Source organism: Pelodiscus sinensis, chromosome 23 (genome assembly GCF_052426305.1).
Source record: "Pelodiscus sinensis isolate ZL-2025 chromosome 23, ASM5242630v1, whole genome shotgun sequence".
In the NCBI taxonomy this organism is placed as follows: domain Eukaryota; kingdom Metazoa; phylum Chordata; order Testudines; family Trionychidae; genus Pelodiscus; species Pelodiscus sinensis.
In genome coordinates this window covers 27,131,182-27,149,838 of record NC_143074.1, presented here as the reverse complement: position 1 = coordinate 27,149,838, position 18,657 = coordinate 27,131,182, and the positions used below count along the sequence as shown (strand labels likewise).

Below are 18,657 nucleotides of genomic sequence, written 5' to 3'. Positions count from 1 at the left end.
GGTTTGACATACGGTAATTTATTCTTTACAAATCCACGCTAGCTATTACCTATCACCTTATTTTCTTCCAGATGTTTGCAGATTAATTCCTTAATTACCTGCTCCATCATCCTTCCTGACACAGAAGTTAAACTGACTGGTCTGAAGTTTCCTGGGTTGTTCTTATTTCTCTTTTTTATAGATGAGCACTATATTTGCCTTTTTCCAGTCTTCTGGAATCTCTCCCAACTTCCATGATTTTTCAAAGATGAATCACAGAGTTCTTCCTTTACTATTGTGAAGAGAACCAAGAAGACTTAGAAAAGAAAGAATATTTTATGCAGTATTTAGCAATAAAGGAAGCTCTTAGACATATGTAATGTCTAGGAGTTAGTTGCGTAGCTGAAAATAGAACAGCTTCAGAAAAGCTGATTAATGCTTGTGGCCCCAATGCTGAATTGATATTGACTAAAATAGTGATTTTTACAAACCCTTAGCTGTTGTGGCCACTGTGTTCTAATAAGAAAAGTGCCATGGAGATTTGCTTTAAATACCATGATGCTCTGAGGGATTAAAGTCAGTTTAAATATCTCAGAAATGACATTGCTAGTGCAAAAGTAAAAAAAAAAAACACTAGTAGCTAATCTTCAGGCACAGCCATTAAGGAAGTAACTTGGACTACTGCAAGGAAAAAGACAAAGGAAATGGGATTCTCCTGGAAATAGTCACATTAAATACTATAGTTAAAAAAGCAGCAGAAATCACTGCGAAATAGACACTCTCTTTGCTGAAACTGAATGATTTTAACATATAAAATGTTTTGGAGGTCAAAGTTACTGATTTATTAACATGCTGGGTATACAAATTGTAGTGAGTGGGTGTCTTTTTTATTTCGCCAAGGCAAATAAACAGAATAGTGCTTGCAATGCTGCTTAGGAATATATGACTGCACTGATATACCCTATATAAGCCTAGGCTTATCAGCTCTCTTCATAAGAAAATGTTAGTGTTGTTACACAATTTTCTGTATTGGCACAAGGAAACAGATTATTACTTTAAAGTCTATAAGTCAAAGCATCCAGGGACATAGAAATGGTTAGCATGCCCAGAACATAAATACCTTGCAATAGTTGCTACAACAGTGTCATGCAAATGCCTGTTCTCACTTTCAGGTGGCATTAGAAGCAGGCAGCATTATCTTTTGTAAAATAAAACAATCTTGTTTTTCTTAACGATTGGCTGAATAACAAGTAGGACTGAGTGGACTTATAGGCTCTAAAGTTTTACATAGTTTTATTTTTTAGTTCAGAAATATAATATTACATTTATAACTTGCACTTTTACAATAAAGAAATTGAACTATAGTACCGGTATGAGGTGAAAAGAAAAACAGTATTTCTTTTATTCCATCTTCTTAGAGGACAAATAATAAAGTGAGCTCAGTACACTTTGTATTCTGTGTTGTAAAATTAAAACTGATGGCGCTATCTGGAAATATGGACTTATTTTTACTAATTCAGTTCCTTGAAGTGATTGGTTTTACATTTAATAACAAAGGATCTGGTTACAGGATATTAGTAAGGTATAACTTATCTCCATGAAGCTCAAGTAGCAGCTCTATCTTTTTTAATTTTTATCTGGTAGAAACTGTAACCAGACATGAAAACTTTCCCATTGATATGAAATTATGTGTATTTTCAAGATTTTTAAGATTTACCAATGACTATATCAGTTGTTAATTTTCTTACATTAATTTATTATCTATTTATTACTTAACAATTCTTTTATTTTAAAGCAGATTTTAAAAGTTCTCTTGCAGAAGAAAAATTATCCAAAAATAAAGAATGATGAAGGCAGCAAGATTAATTTGTTTACTACTAATTGCCATCATGGGAATGACTGCTAGCAAGACAAAGGAATTTGAAAGCAGTGATGAGGGCACAGAGCAAGAATTCATTTATATGAACAGATACAAGCGGTCCAGTGACACACAAGACAAGTGCACTTATACCTTTATTGTACCGCAGCAGAAAGTGACAGGTGCCATTTGTGTTAATTCAAAGGAGCCTGAAGTGGTTCTTGAAAACCGGGTAAATAAGCAAGAATTAGAGCTGCTTAACAATGAACTTTTAAAGCAAAAGAGACAAATAGAAACTCTGCAGCAACTGGTGGAGGTGGATGGTGGGATTGTTAATGAGGTTAAACTTTTACGAAAAGAAAGTCGGAATATGAACTCTCGTGTCACGCAACTTTATATGCAACTGCTGCATGAAATTATTCGAAAACGGGACAATGCATTAGAACTTTCCCAGCTTGAAAATAAGATATTGAACCAAACTGCTGATATGTTGCAGCTTGCAAACAAATACAAGGATCTAGAGTACAAATATCAACATTTGGTGTCAATTGCCAATAACCAGTCAATAATTATTGCACAGCTAGAAGAACATTGTCAAAGAACGCCATCCATTAAGCCAATACCCCAACCTCCCCAACCACCAAACAGAATGTATCAACCTCCTACTTACAATCGCATTATTAACCAAATAGCTACCAATGAAATTCAGAGTGATCAGAATTTAAAGGTTCTACCACCTAATCTACCTACCATGCCATCAGTTACTAATAGTCCATCTTCAACTGATAAACCATCTGGTAAGTTATTTTATTGGCATGTCTAAATTATATCTGTATTAATATGCAATGACTAATATCACATTTTTTAGAAGTGGAGATAATATAGTTAGATCTCAAAGATGCAGACAGAGGTAAGTAGCACAAAGCATATTTAGCAAATGATAATACAAAAGTTTGAGGGTGAATCGGTTCAGATTTACCGTGGATGAGACTGAGGTTATGTTGGTGGACTGAGTGCACTTGCTAGGAGAACTGGCAGAGGAACTGTCAAACCTTCCTGTAATGGAATTTGCCTGACTTTTGTAACTTCCTTCACAACCCTGCAGTCTGCCTAGACTTGAGGTAGCTTTGCAGTGGTCAGGCAGTGGCATTACACCATAGTGCTTTAATACAAGTTAAACCTCTCTAGTCCGGCAGCCTTTGGTCCTGACCGGTTACAAACACATTTTCTAGACCACGGGAGGTCAATATTGTCTAGCAGCATTACCAACATTTTCAATGCTTACTGGGTTGTTAGAGGACATTTAGGGGTACATTAGAGCTAAATAGTAGCACAGAACATTGAGAGCCAGGACTGGTGGCTGTAAACAAAGTTTATGGCACTGTGGGAAACTTGGCCACATCCAGGAAAAGGGAACATCCAGCTAACTAAAATCATTTTAGATGAAGGATGTTTCTGGACCAGAGTGTTCTGGACTAGAGAGGTTCAACCTGTATTTATGTTTGATCAGGAAGTTCCATCCTCTTCTTTCAAATGCAGAAATCCTGCTGCATTAAGCCAGACCTTTTCCCGTGAGATTGGATTGTTACAATACTCTCCACAGGGCCGACTTATCCATTAGGCACAGTAGGCACAATGACTAGGGCCCACGATACTTTTAGGGGCCCATGAAAATGTTTTAATTTCATTTAAAATCAGAAGGAAAAAAAGGAACTTTTAGGGTCGAAGAAAATGTTTTAATTTTTTTCTCACATCAGAAAAAAATGAAACTTTTAGGGCCCACGAAAATCTATTAAATTTTGCCTAAATCAGAAAAAAAAATGTTGAAGTATTTAAAGTTATATCAAAAATAATTTTTAATATTGATATTATTATGGTGGGAGGGGCCCATGAAAGCAAAAGTGCCTAGGGCCCACGAAAGTCATAATGCAGCCCTGACTCTCCACACAAGACCAAACTATACAGCTACTTCAGCAGCTAATTGTTCAGGTTGTTTCTCACTAAAGCACAGTACTTTATGTTTTGTGAGCTCCACTGGCACCCGGTTTGTTTGTTTTCAATTTATTTACTGAGATATAAAAAACCTTAAATAAGCTGTGTCCAGGATACCTAATATACTGTCTGAAACAAAATACAGGACTATGTAGCACTTTAAAGACTAACAAGATGGTTTATTAGATGATGAGCTTTCGTGGGCCAGACCCACTTCCTCAGATCAAAAACGATCTGAGGAAGTGGGTCTGGCCCACGAAAGCTCATCATCTAATAAACCATCTGGTTAGTCTTTAAAGTGCTACATAGTCCTGTATTTTGTTTCAGCTACACCAGACTAACACGGCTACATCTCTATCACTAATATACTGTCTGTCTGCCATGCAATATCAATAAAGCAGATAATATAAGGTGTTCAAGCTAATATATCCTTTATTAATTGGGTGCTGTTGGCAAGGTCTTTACATTCATAAGTCATAGAACTGAAGAATCTGCTGCCAGCTTTGGCTTGTCACAGCTTGAATTTGCTGGCCTTCTGTTCCTGCTGCAATCAGTGTTTCCTCTAAGTTGCGTGGCAACACAGCTTCACAGGTCATTAATCAGCTCCACCCAGTCAGAGGCTCAGGGCTCCATGCACGGAGCTGACTGACTAGGCAGGCTACTTAATCACCTGTGAAGCTGTGCTGCCACGCAGATTAGAGGGAACACTGGTTGCAATACTCATTTGCACTTCCAGTTTTTTTTTCAGGGAGGAAAAAGGGAAAGGATGAATAGTTGGGTGAATGGTTGGGACAGTTTTCTGAAGGATTACATGTGATTGTGGGGGGGGGCTATTATATTTCTTAGTCTTTGGTGTGCTATGTTGCTCTAATGTTACATTATTGTACATATGCCCAAAGAAGGATAGGCAAATTTTAAAAACTGAAATCCACCAATTAAAGAATGAAAGGCTGTGTCTGTCCTGGATGCACTAGTCAGTTGGGGCAGGAGTCAAAGCTCATTAAAGGCTTCCAGTTAATCAAATGCATTTTTTGATCTGGCCTATTAAAGCTGTGTTCAACACAAACTTTGCATTTCTTTCATTATTATGTTATCACTCTAGAAATATAAAGTGATAATAGGTCACTTCACTTCAAATAGTGTTTTTAGGATTTCAGTTTTTTCCATTATAAACTCCTCATTTCCATGGTTTATAATTGTGCCATAAACCTCAGCTCCAGGCTAAAACCTGATGTATAAAGTATTAACCTGTGAGCAATCAAAAAAGGGGAGGAAAAAATAGCTAATATAAGAGAATGGTGTTCTCCTTTTGCTCCAGTCATAAATCTTTGCTAGGAATTAGACTGGGCTATCTATATCACATAAATCCACCATGGGAAACGCCTTTCTAGGCTACCTGCATGAGGCAGTGATATCAATGGAATAGATAGCTCAACTAGGCTGGGAGTCAAGAGACCTTGGCTCTCAGCGGAAGCTGTTGCTGACCTACTGTGTGACTCAAGTCATTTTACCTCTCTGGACTTCGTTATATGCTTCTGAAAGACAGAAATGATGATAAACATCCATTTGTATAGTATGTTGAGAACTCTGGAGGAACAGTGCCGTATAAAAGGTATGTATAGGCATAATATATATTAACAAAAAGATCGACAACTGGTTGGGTATGGGTACTGATCTTTTAAGCTTAAGAGTAGCCCCTTCCTCTAACAGCTTTCACTTCTGCTATACACACCTGTACCATATATAAACAGTAGACTTCAGTCTTCATGGTGGTTAATCCAGTAATTTTCATCAGAATAAAACTTAATTGTTTAAAAAGTATCTGAATAATTGCACAACTCCTAGGCAGAGTCAAAAATATGTCCACCTTCCACAAGACATAAACAAGGCTGTACCAACCACAAACAAAAATGTTTCTTTTACTCCATCTGAAACTTTATTATGATTGATGTATACAGGCAGTCCCCGGGTTACGTACAAGATAGGGACTGTAGGTTTGTTCTTAAGTTGAATCTGTATGTAAGTCGGAACTGGCGTCCAGATTCAGCCGCTGCTGAAACTGATCAGCGGCTGATTCCAGGTAGGGGCTTCCTGTAGTCAGCCACTGGTCAGTTTCAGCAGCGGCTGACTTGGGGATGCCTGGGGCAGAGCAGCTGGGGTGCTGCTGGGTTGGTCCAGTAGTGCCAAGGAGCGGTGCTGTGGGACCAAACGGCAGTGCCCCACCTGCTCTACCACAGGCCCGGGGCTTTGCTCCACGTCTCCCTGGTCTGCTGGGGTGGGGGACACTAGCTGCGCCCCTGCCCAGCAGACCAGGGACACGGGGAGCAAAGCTGCAGCGGCGGCGGGGTGCTGCGCCTCTGAGGCTTTGCTCTGGCAAAGCCTCAGAGGCGCGGGACCCCTCCACCTCCCCGGCTTTGCTCCCGGTGTCCCTGGTCTGCTGGGGACCGTCTCCAGCAGACCAGGGACACCCGGAGCAAAGCCGGGGAGGCGGAGGGGTCCCGCGCCTCTGAGGCTTTGCTGTGGCAAAGCCTCAGTGGCGTGGGACTCCGCCGCCGCTGCCGCTTTGCTCCCGGTGCCTCTGGTCTGCTGGGGACCGTCTCCAGCAGACCAGGGACACCGGGAGCAAAGCCGCAGCGGCGGCGGAGTCCCGTGCCTCTGAGGCTTTGCCAGAGCAAAGCCTCAGAGGCACGGGACCCCTCCACCTCCCCGGCTTTGCTCCAGGTGTCCCTGGTCTGCTGGAGACGGTCCCCAGCAGACCAGGGGCACCCGGAGCAGCTTTTCTCGGCCCAGAGGTCAAGGTGGCGGGACCGCTGCGCTCTGGGCGGTCCCGCTGCCTGCGAGCTCCGGGGCGAGAAAGCCCCATTCGTAAGTGCGGATCCGACATAAGTCGGATCCGCATAACTCAGGGACTGCCTGTATTCACATCTGACCCACTCCAAATTAATATACTCAGGCATCTGAATTGGAGATGCTTATGGGTGTCAGGGAAATCTCACCAATCATCTCTATGTCTCAGATGTACATAATTATTATAAAGAAAGAGGCTGTAATACAAGATACTCTAAAAATTACTAATGTTGTAAGATCTTTAGCATAGGAACTGTCTTTTTGTCCTGTTTATTCAGTGCCTAGCACAAGCAAATTCTGTTCTATGAGCCAAAATGTGGTTTCTATTAAAAAAACCTGTCAGATTTAAAACAAACATAGAAGCATTATCCTTTATAGTTTCTGTACTATGTCATATACAGTATATAACGGAAACATTTGAAGCTCTGGGTTGTATTTCAATGGACACGTCATGGTTTGTTTTTAGCATCTAACAAATCCCAAAAGAGGATAAAAAGCAATGCATGCATAAGGCATGCAAAATGAACAGCACTGGCAGAAAAAGAATATGAAGATATTATTTTATCATACAAGGAACGCTCACAAATCCCAGTATAAAAATGTACAAACATCTCTAGAGTGCAATAATTTAAATGTTTTATTATGAACAAATTAATTTCTGCAGATAGGATTTGGGTCACAATTTCATTCATTCATTTTCCAAAATATATTACTTTATTACAGAGCATTCTGTTGTAACTTACCCCTGAAAATTTTTGTGCCTGATTCTTTGTATAAATAAAATTTAAATCATTGCGACTTTTTTTTAAATCCTGAAGGAACGAATTGTCATTGTAAATATAAAATTCATGAAGCAAAGTTGTCATCTGTGCTTGTTTTCCATTAACAGTCATAAATGACTGCAGCTGGATAGGACAAATTTTCTCCATATACAGCATACACAACAAATATACAGCAATGGGAAATTTTATAATAAACAAGGCAGCAGTCAATGAACCATCTGGTACCATACTTCACAATGACTAAGCCAAATCTTAAAACATCATTTTTAATTTACTACACAGCTCATTTATATAAAAATTAAGAATTTAGGCATCAAGCATTTAGACATTGCAGTGCAAATTGAATTAGGAGCCTCATGTTCAGGTACTTGGGAACTACAATCCTATTTACTGTCAATGGGATTTTGGCTCATATGGGGTTTGCCTCCACTTCACTTAAACACCTATGGCTGCCCTGTGTCAGCTGACTTGGGTTCTTGGGCTATTTAATTGTAGTGTAAACATTCAGTCTTGGGTTGGAGGCTGAGTTCTGAGACATTCCCTCCTTGCAGGATCCTACAGTCTGGATTCCAGCCTGAGCCTGCAATTAAACAACCATTTAAGCCCAAGCCCCCCAGACCCAAGTAAGTCAACAGCCATGGGTGAGTAATAGCAGTGTCGTTATATCCCAAATGCCTAGATCTCTTTGAAATGAGATTTAGGCTCCTAAATTTGTTAGGAATTGTAGCAAAGAGAATCACTATACCTGAACACATTAAAAAAAAACAAAACTGGACCAAAGTGGATAGATGCTAAAAGAAGTTTGCAGAGTAGCTTCTCTCATGGGCATAACAAGAATTCATAGTGGTAATTCCTAAACATTCAAATATGTTAAGTCAATGAAATGGCTCAACTCTTCAAAGATACACAGAATTGTTACAGATGTAAGAGATCTGCAAAGAAGAACACCTTAGTTTAAAAATAAATATCCTCACACCATCCAAAATAATCATAACCATACATACTCCATCCAGTGGGTAACCTAAGTCAGGATTTGAGACATCCTCAAATGAAAGTAGGTTGAAAACATCTCCCCTTCTGCTCCTGTTTAAATTAGCTACAATCCTGAGATATAATCACCATAATGTATTCCGACTGTGGTTTATTGTGCAAGGAAAAGATTCCTGCAATACAGGTCCCTTCACTAAGCACAAAAATTTCTAATCTGTATTCACAGAACAATCGCCAGTAAAAACAGCAACTGTCAATTTGGCAATACCACTTCCTAGTCCCAATGTTAATTAGTTAGAAACTATTTAATAGGAGTTTTCAGCAATAATGGATGTCTCGTCTACAAACAAATGAATTAAAATAAAATAAAACACATTGTGTTAATGAACTGTACACAACAATAAAAAGGAAGTCTACTACATTAACTACTGCTACATTATAACACTAATAAAAGCTAGCAAAAAGCTGAACCTGGAAGCATGAACAGCAGCCGAGGCCTCACTGATACAAACCAAGATCAGATGGAAACAGAAAATGATAGAACATGTTGTTATTCACCAGGACACAGGCTCTGACCCAAACAAATCTGAAACAATTTACCACGTAGCCTGAAATGTTGACTAGAATTCCTTCATTCCTTCCTATTACAGGTTGGATCTCCCTGGTCCGGCAACCGCAGAACCTGACCGGTACTGAACAAGGGATTTTGCCAGACCTGGGAAAGTCAATTCTGGCTTCTCTGCTGATGGACTCCAGGATCTCCCTGGGACCATTAGCAGATGTCCGGGCTCACCTCCAGGCTCCATGCCCCCCCGGCTCCTCTGCCGGCCGGGCTCCTTTCCTGGCCACTGGCCTGGCTACTGGGCTTCCTACCTGTGCCCCACTTCCAGCCACCGGGCAGGCTCTGCACCCCTGGTTGGGCTGTGCTGTTGGCCCCAGCCACCCTCCCAGGAGGGCTCCCCAGCTAGGTCCGGCCCGGGTTGCCAGGCATGGTCTGCTCCCCTGACCGGGTTCCATGCCCCTGGGTGGGCTTTGTTGCTGGGTCCAGCCCCGGCTACCATGCTCCATAATGCAAACTCCCTATTCCCGGGCTGGCTCCACTGTCAGTCCCAGCACTGGGCTTCAGTCTCCTCTCCCCGGGCCCCTCTGGTCCTGTAACATCCATACAACAGTTTCTTGGCTTCTTAATTAGCTGTAACATGCAGTCCTTATTTATGTAAAAAGACCAGAATAATAACTAACCTCATATGACAAGAAGAATGGGCCAAAATCTACAATGTAGAACACACGGCAAACAAAATCCAGTAGGTTTAAATCTAAAATGGCTCTCTCTGCCAGGCGGCCATTTGTAGCACCTTTTACTCAATAAATAGGAAAAATAATTGTATGATCATATATTCGCCCTGTAATAGAGACATACAAAAGGGACATTTTACCAAAATATTTTGCCTCGTGTAGACTTTGCAGTGCACCACTTGCAAGAGACTCTAGTCTTAAAACACATGACAAGTGAAAACTTTGCTAGTCTATGGTATTTTAGCATCATCTGCAACATTTACTTTCTGCACAGGTTCAAATTGCCAAGAGCACTTTCATTCATAATCTTCATTCAGCAAGTCAGTCCATGTAACTCAATAATTCTACTATATTGAACAGGCAGGGAAGAAGAGATTTGACAAAAGTTATCTGCAGAAACTACAGCAACTAGAACTGGATGCTCAGATATCAAATACACACTAACCAGTTTTGTTCATGAAATGCTGCATGATTGCATTTCATGACATTTTCTTCCTATTTTCATAGGTAGGCCCATATCAAATCCTGAAAATCAGACCCTCCAAAATATGTCAAATTCAATGCACAGAAATGAATATGTCCAGAATGATTAGTCATTTTTACAATGTATGCTTACATTTATTTGTTCCACATAATATAGCTAGAATCTTCATGAAAATGGAAACTAAATCTCTCTCTCTCTCTCTCTCTCCTTCCAACAATTATGAAACTGAAATTCCTTGGCATAGGACATACTGATTGAAATTTAGATATCTACTTAAAAGTATTATTCTATTTTTTTAAGGAAAACATGGAGTGTGGTTGGCCTGTGTTTCTTTCACAGCTATGAAACAATAAATTACTTCTTAAAATGCATATATATAACAGTTTACTATATTTTAATTAAAAAATATACTGATCCACAATGTTACTCCAGATAAGAAACTACATGCAGGGAACATGAAGAGGCTGCATGACTAAACAATCAAATGTCAGGAAATATCAAAGTTTGCATACACAACCCTAATTCTTACCATGTATGCTATAAGCATGATCACAAATGCTTTTTTAAAATAGACAATGTATTATATTTATGTATTTTTAAATATACCCATAAAACATAAGGACAGCTACACTAGGTCAGAACAATGGTGCATTTAGGCCAGTACTGTATCCTGTCCTCTGACAGTGGCCAATGCCAGGTGCTTCAGAGGGAATGAACAGACCACGTAATCATCAAGTGAAATGTAATAATTTGTAAGTTGCTTGCCATTTTCATATATTTAAACTGATTTTTTGTCCTAATGTTTTAATTGTCTTAGGGTCAAATACTGAAATGTGGGAACTGCAGATGCTAACCCCCATACTTCAGGATTTGACCTTTAATTTATATACAAAAGTGAATGTTTCAGAAAATTACGTGTGTCTGAAAACTGAGGGTTATCAAGGAAACTGTTACACAAAATTAATTATAGAGGTTGGGACCATTGCTCATGTATAATCAGAGAATCATAGAAATTTAGGTCTGGAAAAGCCCTCAAGAGGTCATCTAGTCTATCCCTCCATGCTAAGGAAGGATTACATATATATAGACCAGAGGCGGGCAATAATTTTTGAGGGGGGACCACTCCAAATTCAGGAAAGTGGTCAAGGGCTGCACTTTTCTATGTAGATGGTGTGGGGTTTGGGAAGGGGATTGGGTGAAGTAGTAGTGCAGGAGATGATGTGGGATCTCTGAGGGTATGTCTAGACTACATGGCTCCGTCGACGGAGCCATGTAAACTAGTTTACCTGGCATAGTCAATGAAGTGGGGATTTAAATAATCCCCGCTTCATTAAAATAAACATGGCCGCCGCGCTATGCTGATGATCAGCTAATCCAACACAGCGTGGCAGTCTAGACACGGATCTGTCGGCTGGGGAAGCCTTTGCCAACTGATCCCTTATGCCTCGTGAAACAAGGTTTACAGGATCGGTCGGCAAAGGCTTCCCCAGCCGACAGATCTGAGTCTAGACTGCCGCGCTGTGCTGGATCAGCTAATCGTTGGAGCCATGTAGTTTAGACATACCCAGAGAGAGTTTGGGTACAGGGTGTTCTGACTAGGGATGTAAAATTTCGATTATTTGGCTAACTAAATAGTCGTTGCAATTTGCATTGACTATTTGATTAGTTGATAGGGAGTCTCTCCTTTTGAAATGTAGCAACAGCTCCAGGGCTGTTGCTACACTTCGAAGGTGAAAGTGCTGTGGGAAGAACGGGGCCAGCGGGGGATAGAGGCAGCAAGGGGGGGGGGGGGGGAGTGACTAGTCCACTAGCCTGTCGACTATCCAATAAGCATTTTCTTATTGGATATTTAACTAGTTGTTCACATCCCTAGTTTCAACCTGGGCAGGATCCAGGAGAGGAAAGGGTGCAGGCCTGGTGAAGGGATGTAGGAGGAGTGCAGGGTCTGAGGGTAGGTCTAGACTACAGAGCTTTTTTGGGATACAAATTTTGGAAAAGCAGACGCGTTTTTTCAGCATCTCTGTAAACCTCATTCTACAAGGAAGGGATGTTCCGAAAAAGGGATTTTTTCTGTCATTTGGCCCCATGTAGATGGGCCAAATGTCGGAAAAGCTTCTTTAGAAAGAAAAGCAGAAAAAGATACACAAATGGCGAACTGTAATTTGCATATCTTTTTCTGACTTTTCTTTGCAGTATAGACATAGCCTATGAGGGAATTGTGACCTGGGGCAGGGAGGGGGCAGAGGGTTTGGGTGATGACATGGGCAGGAGTGGGTGGTGATCTGGGGCAGAGAGCTGGGGTGCAGAAGAGGGTGCTAGAGGTAGGTTTTGGCTGGGAGGTGCTTACCTAGATGGCTTCCAGCCAGCAGCCTCCTCAGACATGTGCCAGGGAAGGGGGGTGAGGATTTGTGCACTGCTCCTCCCCCAGCACAATCTCTGAGCTCCCACTTGCCTGTTTGAGTGACATGGAGCTGCTCTGTGCCCCAGGATCCCAGCAGGGTGGGTGGGCCACAGGACAAATTAAAAGGCTTGGTGAGCTGGTTCTGGTCCACTGGCCCCATCCTGTCCGCTCGATCCTAACAAATTTGTGTAACCGTTTCTAAAAAGTCTCCAAAATTAGAGATTCCACAATCTCTCTAGATACCCAGTTACTGTGAGTAACTATATAGATATAAAAGCTTTCCCTAATATCTAATCTAAATCTTCCTGGGTGCAGATTAAGCTTATTACTTTCCATTCTACTTTCATTGGGCATGGAAAACAAATGATGAGCATCCTCTTGATAAAAACTTTTTATGTCCTCTGCAAACTTCTCTAGACTAAACATGCTGATTTTTCTCAGCTTTTTCTCATAGATTACATTTTCCAAAACAATTATTGTGTTTGTAGTCCTCCACTAGGCTCTCTCTAATATGTTCACCTCTTTCTTAAAATATGAACCCCAAATGGACAACAAATAAAGATGCCCCAGTGCCAAGTGCAATGGAATAATGATCTCCTCTATGTCTTACATATGGCATTCCAGTGACTTCTGCCTTTTTCTCAACAGCATTACATTCTCGATTACTATTCAATTTGTGACCTACTATTATCCACACATCCCTTTCTGCAGTACTGCTGCCTAGCCAATTGTTCACTCTTTTGCATTTGCGTATTTGATTTTTCCTTTCTAAATACAGAACTTTGCATTTCTCTTTATTGAATTTCATTTGGTTGATTCCAGACCAATTCTCCGAGGGTATGTCTACACTACCCCGCTAGTTCGAACTAGCGGGGTAATGTATGCATACCGCACTTGCTAATGAATTTCCCGGGCTTCATTAGCATAAGCGGGGAGCCGCCATTTTTAAATCCCCGCTGCTTCGAACCCCATGCGGTGTACCGGTACTTCGGAATAGGCACCCTAGTCCGAACTACCTAGTTCGAGCCCTGGGTAGCCGCGCTGCACGGGGTTCGAAGCAGCGGGGATTTAAAAATGGCGGCTCCCCGCTTATGCTAATGAAGCCCGGGAAATTCAAATCCCGGGCTTCATTAGCAAGTGCGGTATGCATACATTACCCTCCTAGTTCGAACTAGCGGGGTAGTGTAGACATACCCCAACTTATTAATATCACTTTGAATTCTAACCCTGCACTAGAAAGTACTTGCAATCCTTCCCAGCTTGGCAAAATCCACAAATTTTGTAAGCGTATTCACCACTCCTACACCCAAGTTGTTCATGAAAACAGCCCAGTGTAGGCCCATTTGATATGTCCTCCCAGTTTGACAACGAGCTTCCTCTTTGAATAAATCTTTCAACCAGCCATGCACCCATCTTCAGGGCCATCCCTAAGGGTGCATGAGGCCTGGGGCAACACCCTCTAGCTCAGTGGTTTTCAAACTATGGGTTAAGACCCACTACTGGATCATGGAATGTCAGACACTGGATCTCATTGCTGCACGGTGATCAGGTGACCAGTGGGGCTACCTGCCTGCTCTGGCACTCCTGACTGCATTGCACCCCAGAGGGCAGCAGACCTGGCTCCTAAATGAGTGGGGAGGAGCACACAGGACTCTGCTGCTGGCTGCTTCTGGGGCACAACATGGTCTGTGATGCCAGAGGAGGCAGGAAGCCTGTGTTAGCACCCCCGCTGCACCAATGATAGGTAAGCCCTTCCTGCCCCAGCCCTGGCCCTCTCCCAAACCCAGAGCTCTCTCCTACCCCCCAAAGCTCTCAGCCCCACCCTGGAGTCCACACTCTAGTCACATTAGGCTGGGCTACAGGCATCAACAATTTTCTTCAACTGGTCATGAGAAAAAAAAAAGTTTGAAAACCACTGCTCTAGCCCCAGGCCCTGCCTCTTCCTATCCCTGGCTCTGCCCCTTCTCCAAAGCCCCGCCTCTTCTCACTCCTTTCCCAAACCCTCTACCCGGAGAGACGCTAGCTGGAGGATTATCGGGTTGGGAAGGCAGGGTTGGTGTAGAGTAGCAGCAGGGGTCAGGAACTATGGGAGAGGGAGCAACCCAACAACTTGCTCCACTCCACTGCCCACCTCCTAGCCAGGTAACTCTGCTTCACTGTGGTGGCAGGAAACAAAACACTCCACCCAGCCCCAGGCTGCTTCGCTCTGCTCCCCTGAGCCTGCCGAGAGGGCTGGGGCCAGGACCGGGTGCTCCACTTCCAGTTGCCACACCAAGTGTGGGGAGCTCAACCTCTGATGATGTTCAAAGAGCAAAAATAATTCAATAGTGCATAGTTCAAAAGCCACTGCATTTCCAATATCAAACAAAAAATCATGTACATTAGAATAATTGTTAGTAATTAAAAGGAACCATACTAGAGGCATCAACAATAGCAGATTTTCTGTTGACACACTTAATATTTTTACATCTATTTGAAAGTACGTATTTGTATGATCATAAAATTCCATAGCTACACTTAATTTAGAGAAACCAAACATCAACTTTAGTGAGTTTTTTTTCTTAAATTGCTTTTCTTTTAATCTGAAATCATAATTAAACTTTTTGACCTAGAAGTTCACAGCCATTTTTTCAGATTAACTACTAACAGTGAGAGAGGAAGCATTATCCTATTCTGTTCTATTCAGGTTTTCATAGCTTTCCCACCAAACCTTAGGCCAGCTCTACACTGGCAAGTTGCAGTGCAGTAAATCGGCTCCCAGCACTTTAACGCCCAAGGTGTCCACACGGGCATGGCACTTAGTGTTCACTAGCTCCACAGTTGCTGTGCTCCAGGTTAACCACCTCAATGAGAAGTGTAGAACTTGTTGTGCTGGGGATACAGTGCTGCGAGGCCAGTGTGGACACTTGAATTATCTGCTAGGTTCTGACTGGCCTCCAGAAATAGCCCATGATATCTCAATTTCCCTTTGCTTCTTGTTTTAAACTTGGCTGTCTGCCCTGCAGGCACGAGCATACATCTCTTCAGAGATCCATTTTGGACAGTCTGCATGCCGTGCTGATTAGTTCCCAGACAAGCACAAGCAATTCACATGGAATACTCCAGCTGTTGAACAGAGGCAAGTGTCTGTGTGCATGAGAGAGAGAGAGAGATTGTTGAGCAAAGAGCTAGGGACAGAGGCAGCAAGTGAGGGAGGTGCTGAGATGTCAGGGTTTCCCCATCCCTCTACCTCAACATGGGCTGTTTCCTGATGCTATTTGAACTTACAAGATAGCGTGCTGACATCCTCGAAAACACAGTTTCCCACACCTCCTGGACTTCTGTGAAAAGCAGCTGTCAATGTAGTACAATGACCACGGAGCAATGGCATAGGAAACCTGCATTGTGTGATGCTGACTTCCCCATGTGGCATTACAAACCCTTCTCCAAGCACCCTGAGCCAGTTGCACAGTGGGATAGCTCCCACAATGCACTGCTCTCTGTAGCATTGGAAGAGCGGCTAATGTGAACAAGTTCCACCAACACTAGAAGCATCATGTGAACACACAACAGTAGTTTCCCTGCAGCTCTCTGAGCAGAGCTGTAATTGCCCACACTTTTTATATCTGTCAGTGTAGATATCACCATAGTATCTGAATACTTGACAGTGATATGACTAATCTCTCTCTCATCCTGCTCCCCAGAGCAGAACTATGTGTGCAGAGTAATGCTTGCCCGTTTTTTTGTTTTGATTTTGTCTGGTTTGAGAGGCTTGTTTGTTTTAAGTGCTCTTGAGGCTGTTTGTTAAAGAAGGTAAGGTCAAAAATTTGGGATGATCCTTAGTTCCCGTAGAAGTTTGTTTCACAACAGCTCTGAACTCATGTGTTTTTAAATTGAAATAAAATAGTCAAATAAAATGTGTTGAATTAGATATCAGTAAGAAATATAATTGTCGGTTCCTGCATTTTAACACAATAAAATACAGATACTAAAACAGAGTGCTGCATCTTCATTTAAGTAGCCAAGATCATATACCTTTATTTGCAACAGAAAAGGAAATGGGCTCAGAAGCAGCATTCTATTCACAGGACTATGTTGATAAGGACAAAGGGAAGTACAAAAATAAAATAACTTGGACCCAGGCCAAAACCCCCACCACTCACTTTAGATAGGATTCTTGAGTATTTACAAAAAGCTTTTTAAAATAGCAAAATAAGTTCAGCTAACTTAAGCTACAATTTATTGAGCAAGTGGCATAGACTAGTGTTTCTCAACCAGTGGTACGAGTACCCCTGAGAGAAGTCTGGGGGGTATGTCAACACAACTGAAACTTGGAGAAACTGATTTTTTGTTAAGTTTTACAGCGCTTCATTGTCTTCGTACTTTGTACACCCAAAAATGTCATCGCTCGCCCGGCTACAATTAAATTGTTTAATCAAATGTGTTGCAATGGTCGAAAAAATTTGTGTGTCTGAAAACTGTAGGTACTTGGGGTACTTTTTCTTTTAAAGGGGTACTTTATAAAAAAAAGATTGAGAAACACTGGTATAGACTATCCACTGCTAGTCTACTCAACAGTGAGTTAATACAAGGGATACAATGTGAACTAAACTGATTCATTATAATCTTATTTACATGCATGGAAAACAATGGCAAGAGTCTTTATAAAAGAAATATTTATTCAGTATAAACTTAAAGCTATGGCTACGTCTAGACTGGCCACAAATTCCAGAAAAGGGATGCAAATCAGGTAAGTCAGCATAGGGAAATCCGCAGGGGATTTAAATATCCCCCGCGGATTTCAATAAACATGTCCGCCGCTTTTTTTCTGGCTTGGGGAAAAGCCGGAAAAAAAGCGTCTAGACTGGCGCGATCCTCCGGAATAAAGCCCTTGAAAGTAGGAATAAGAGATCCTCCGGAAAAGGGCTTTATTCCGGAGGATCGCGCCAGTCTAGACGCCTTTTTTCCGGCTTTTCCCCAAGCCGGAAAAAAAGCGGCGGACATGTTTATTTAAATCCGCAGGGGATATTTAAATCCCCCGCGGATTTCCCTATGCTGACTTACCTGATTTGCATCCCTTTTCCAGCATTTGTGGCCAGTCTAGACGTAGCCTATGTGTAATTGTAACAGCAACATATACTTTAGTATCATTTCAAGGAATGCTTTACTAAATCCTCTTTTCTCTCTCAGTCTGGACTCTGACGGCATCACAGACTTATAAGTCTTATTAATTTAACGTCTGCATTTCTTGGCAAATATATGAGCACCGTAGCAGCGCCACTACAGCAGTCTGTCTAAAGTTTTCAGAAGAGGGTGCTGTAAAATTTCAATCTAGGTTCTTATACTGGACCCATTTATGAAGTATCTTCGCACTGAGAACATATTATTTGAAATAGAAACTTTTTAGAGAGGCTAAATGATTAAAATATATAGCTTCCATACATGAAACCAATGTATTGCTCTCCAGCAAATGGGGTATCTTTCTCTGTCCTCTGTGTACATCATGCTACACTTTTGAACTTTTTTGTGAGTGCTTGTCTACATATCAGTGTGATAATGCTAATGTCTATGATGGTATATTATATTGCTGAGTCTACGGTCTCCATGCCAATGTTATTTTTGGTGGGCAGCTGGGAAATATGCATCTAAAACAGAAGCTAAAGTCTACTTGATTGTTTTGTTTCTAACAGAAAAAAAGGTATATTATATAGCTCTGATCTGGCTTCTTTACAAACATCGATCAAATATTCTTATACTATAATGGTTCCTCAGTTGCCTTAAAATCCATCAGACCAGCCACTTACTGATAACAGTTTTATCATTTCCTTCTATCAGCTCACTTATAACCACAGCAACTGAACAAAACTGCCCATACAGCTATTACTAATATCTTCACCATCATGTTAAACAGGCACTTAAACATTAAAATTCAAAATACGGTATCTAGATAAATTGATTCTGGATTCATGAACATTTTGATTTTGTTTTTGCAACACACCTTGATGTTCAGATGGGCATAGTTAGCTTACACTGAATTTTTGCAAAACAA

General features: G+C 41.4%; 2 protein-coding genes across 11 annotated transcripts in view; one reads left to right on the top strand and one right to left on the bottom strand.

The window, feature by feature from the left end:
- The window catches only part of RALGPS1 (Ral GEF with PH domain and SH3 binding motif 1), a 412,834-nt gene that overhangs the window by 201,961 nt on the left and 192,216 nt on the right, over positions 1-18,657 (bottom strand). The window lies entirely within an intron of this gene.
- The window catches only part of ANGPTL2 (angiopoietin like 2), a 42,084-nt gene that overhangs the window by 17,977 nt on the left and 5,450 nt on the right, over positions 1-18,657 (top strand). The window contains exon 2 of one of the 2 annotated variants that reach the window (XM_006130753.5): positions 1,778-2,634. In XM_006130753.5, coding sequence (XP_006130815.1) covers positions 1,824-2,634 — 811 coding nt within the window. In that variant the 5' untranslated portion in view covers positions 1,778-1,823. Of the gene's footprint in view, positions 1-1,774; positions 2,635-18,657 lie in introns of both variants that reach the window. The other variant, XM_006130754.5, reaches the window with a different exon arrangement.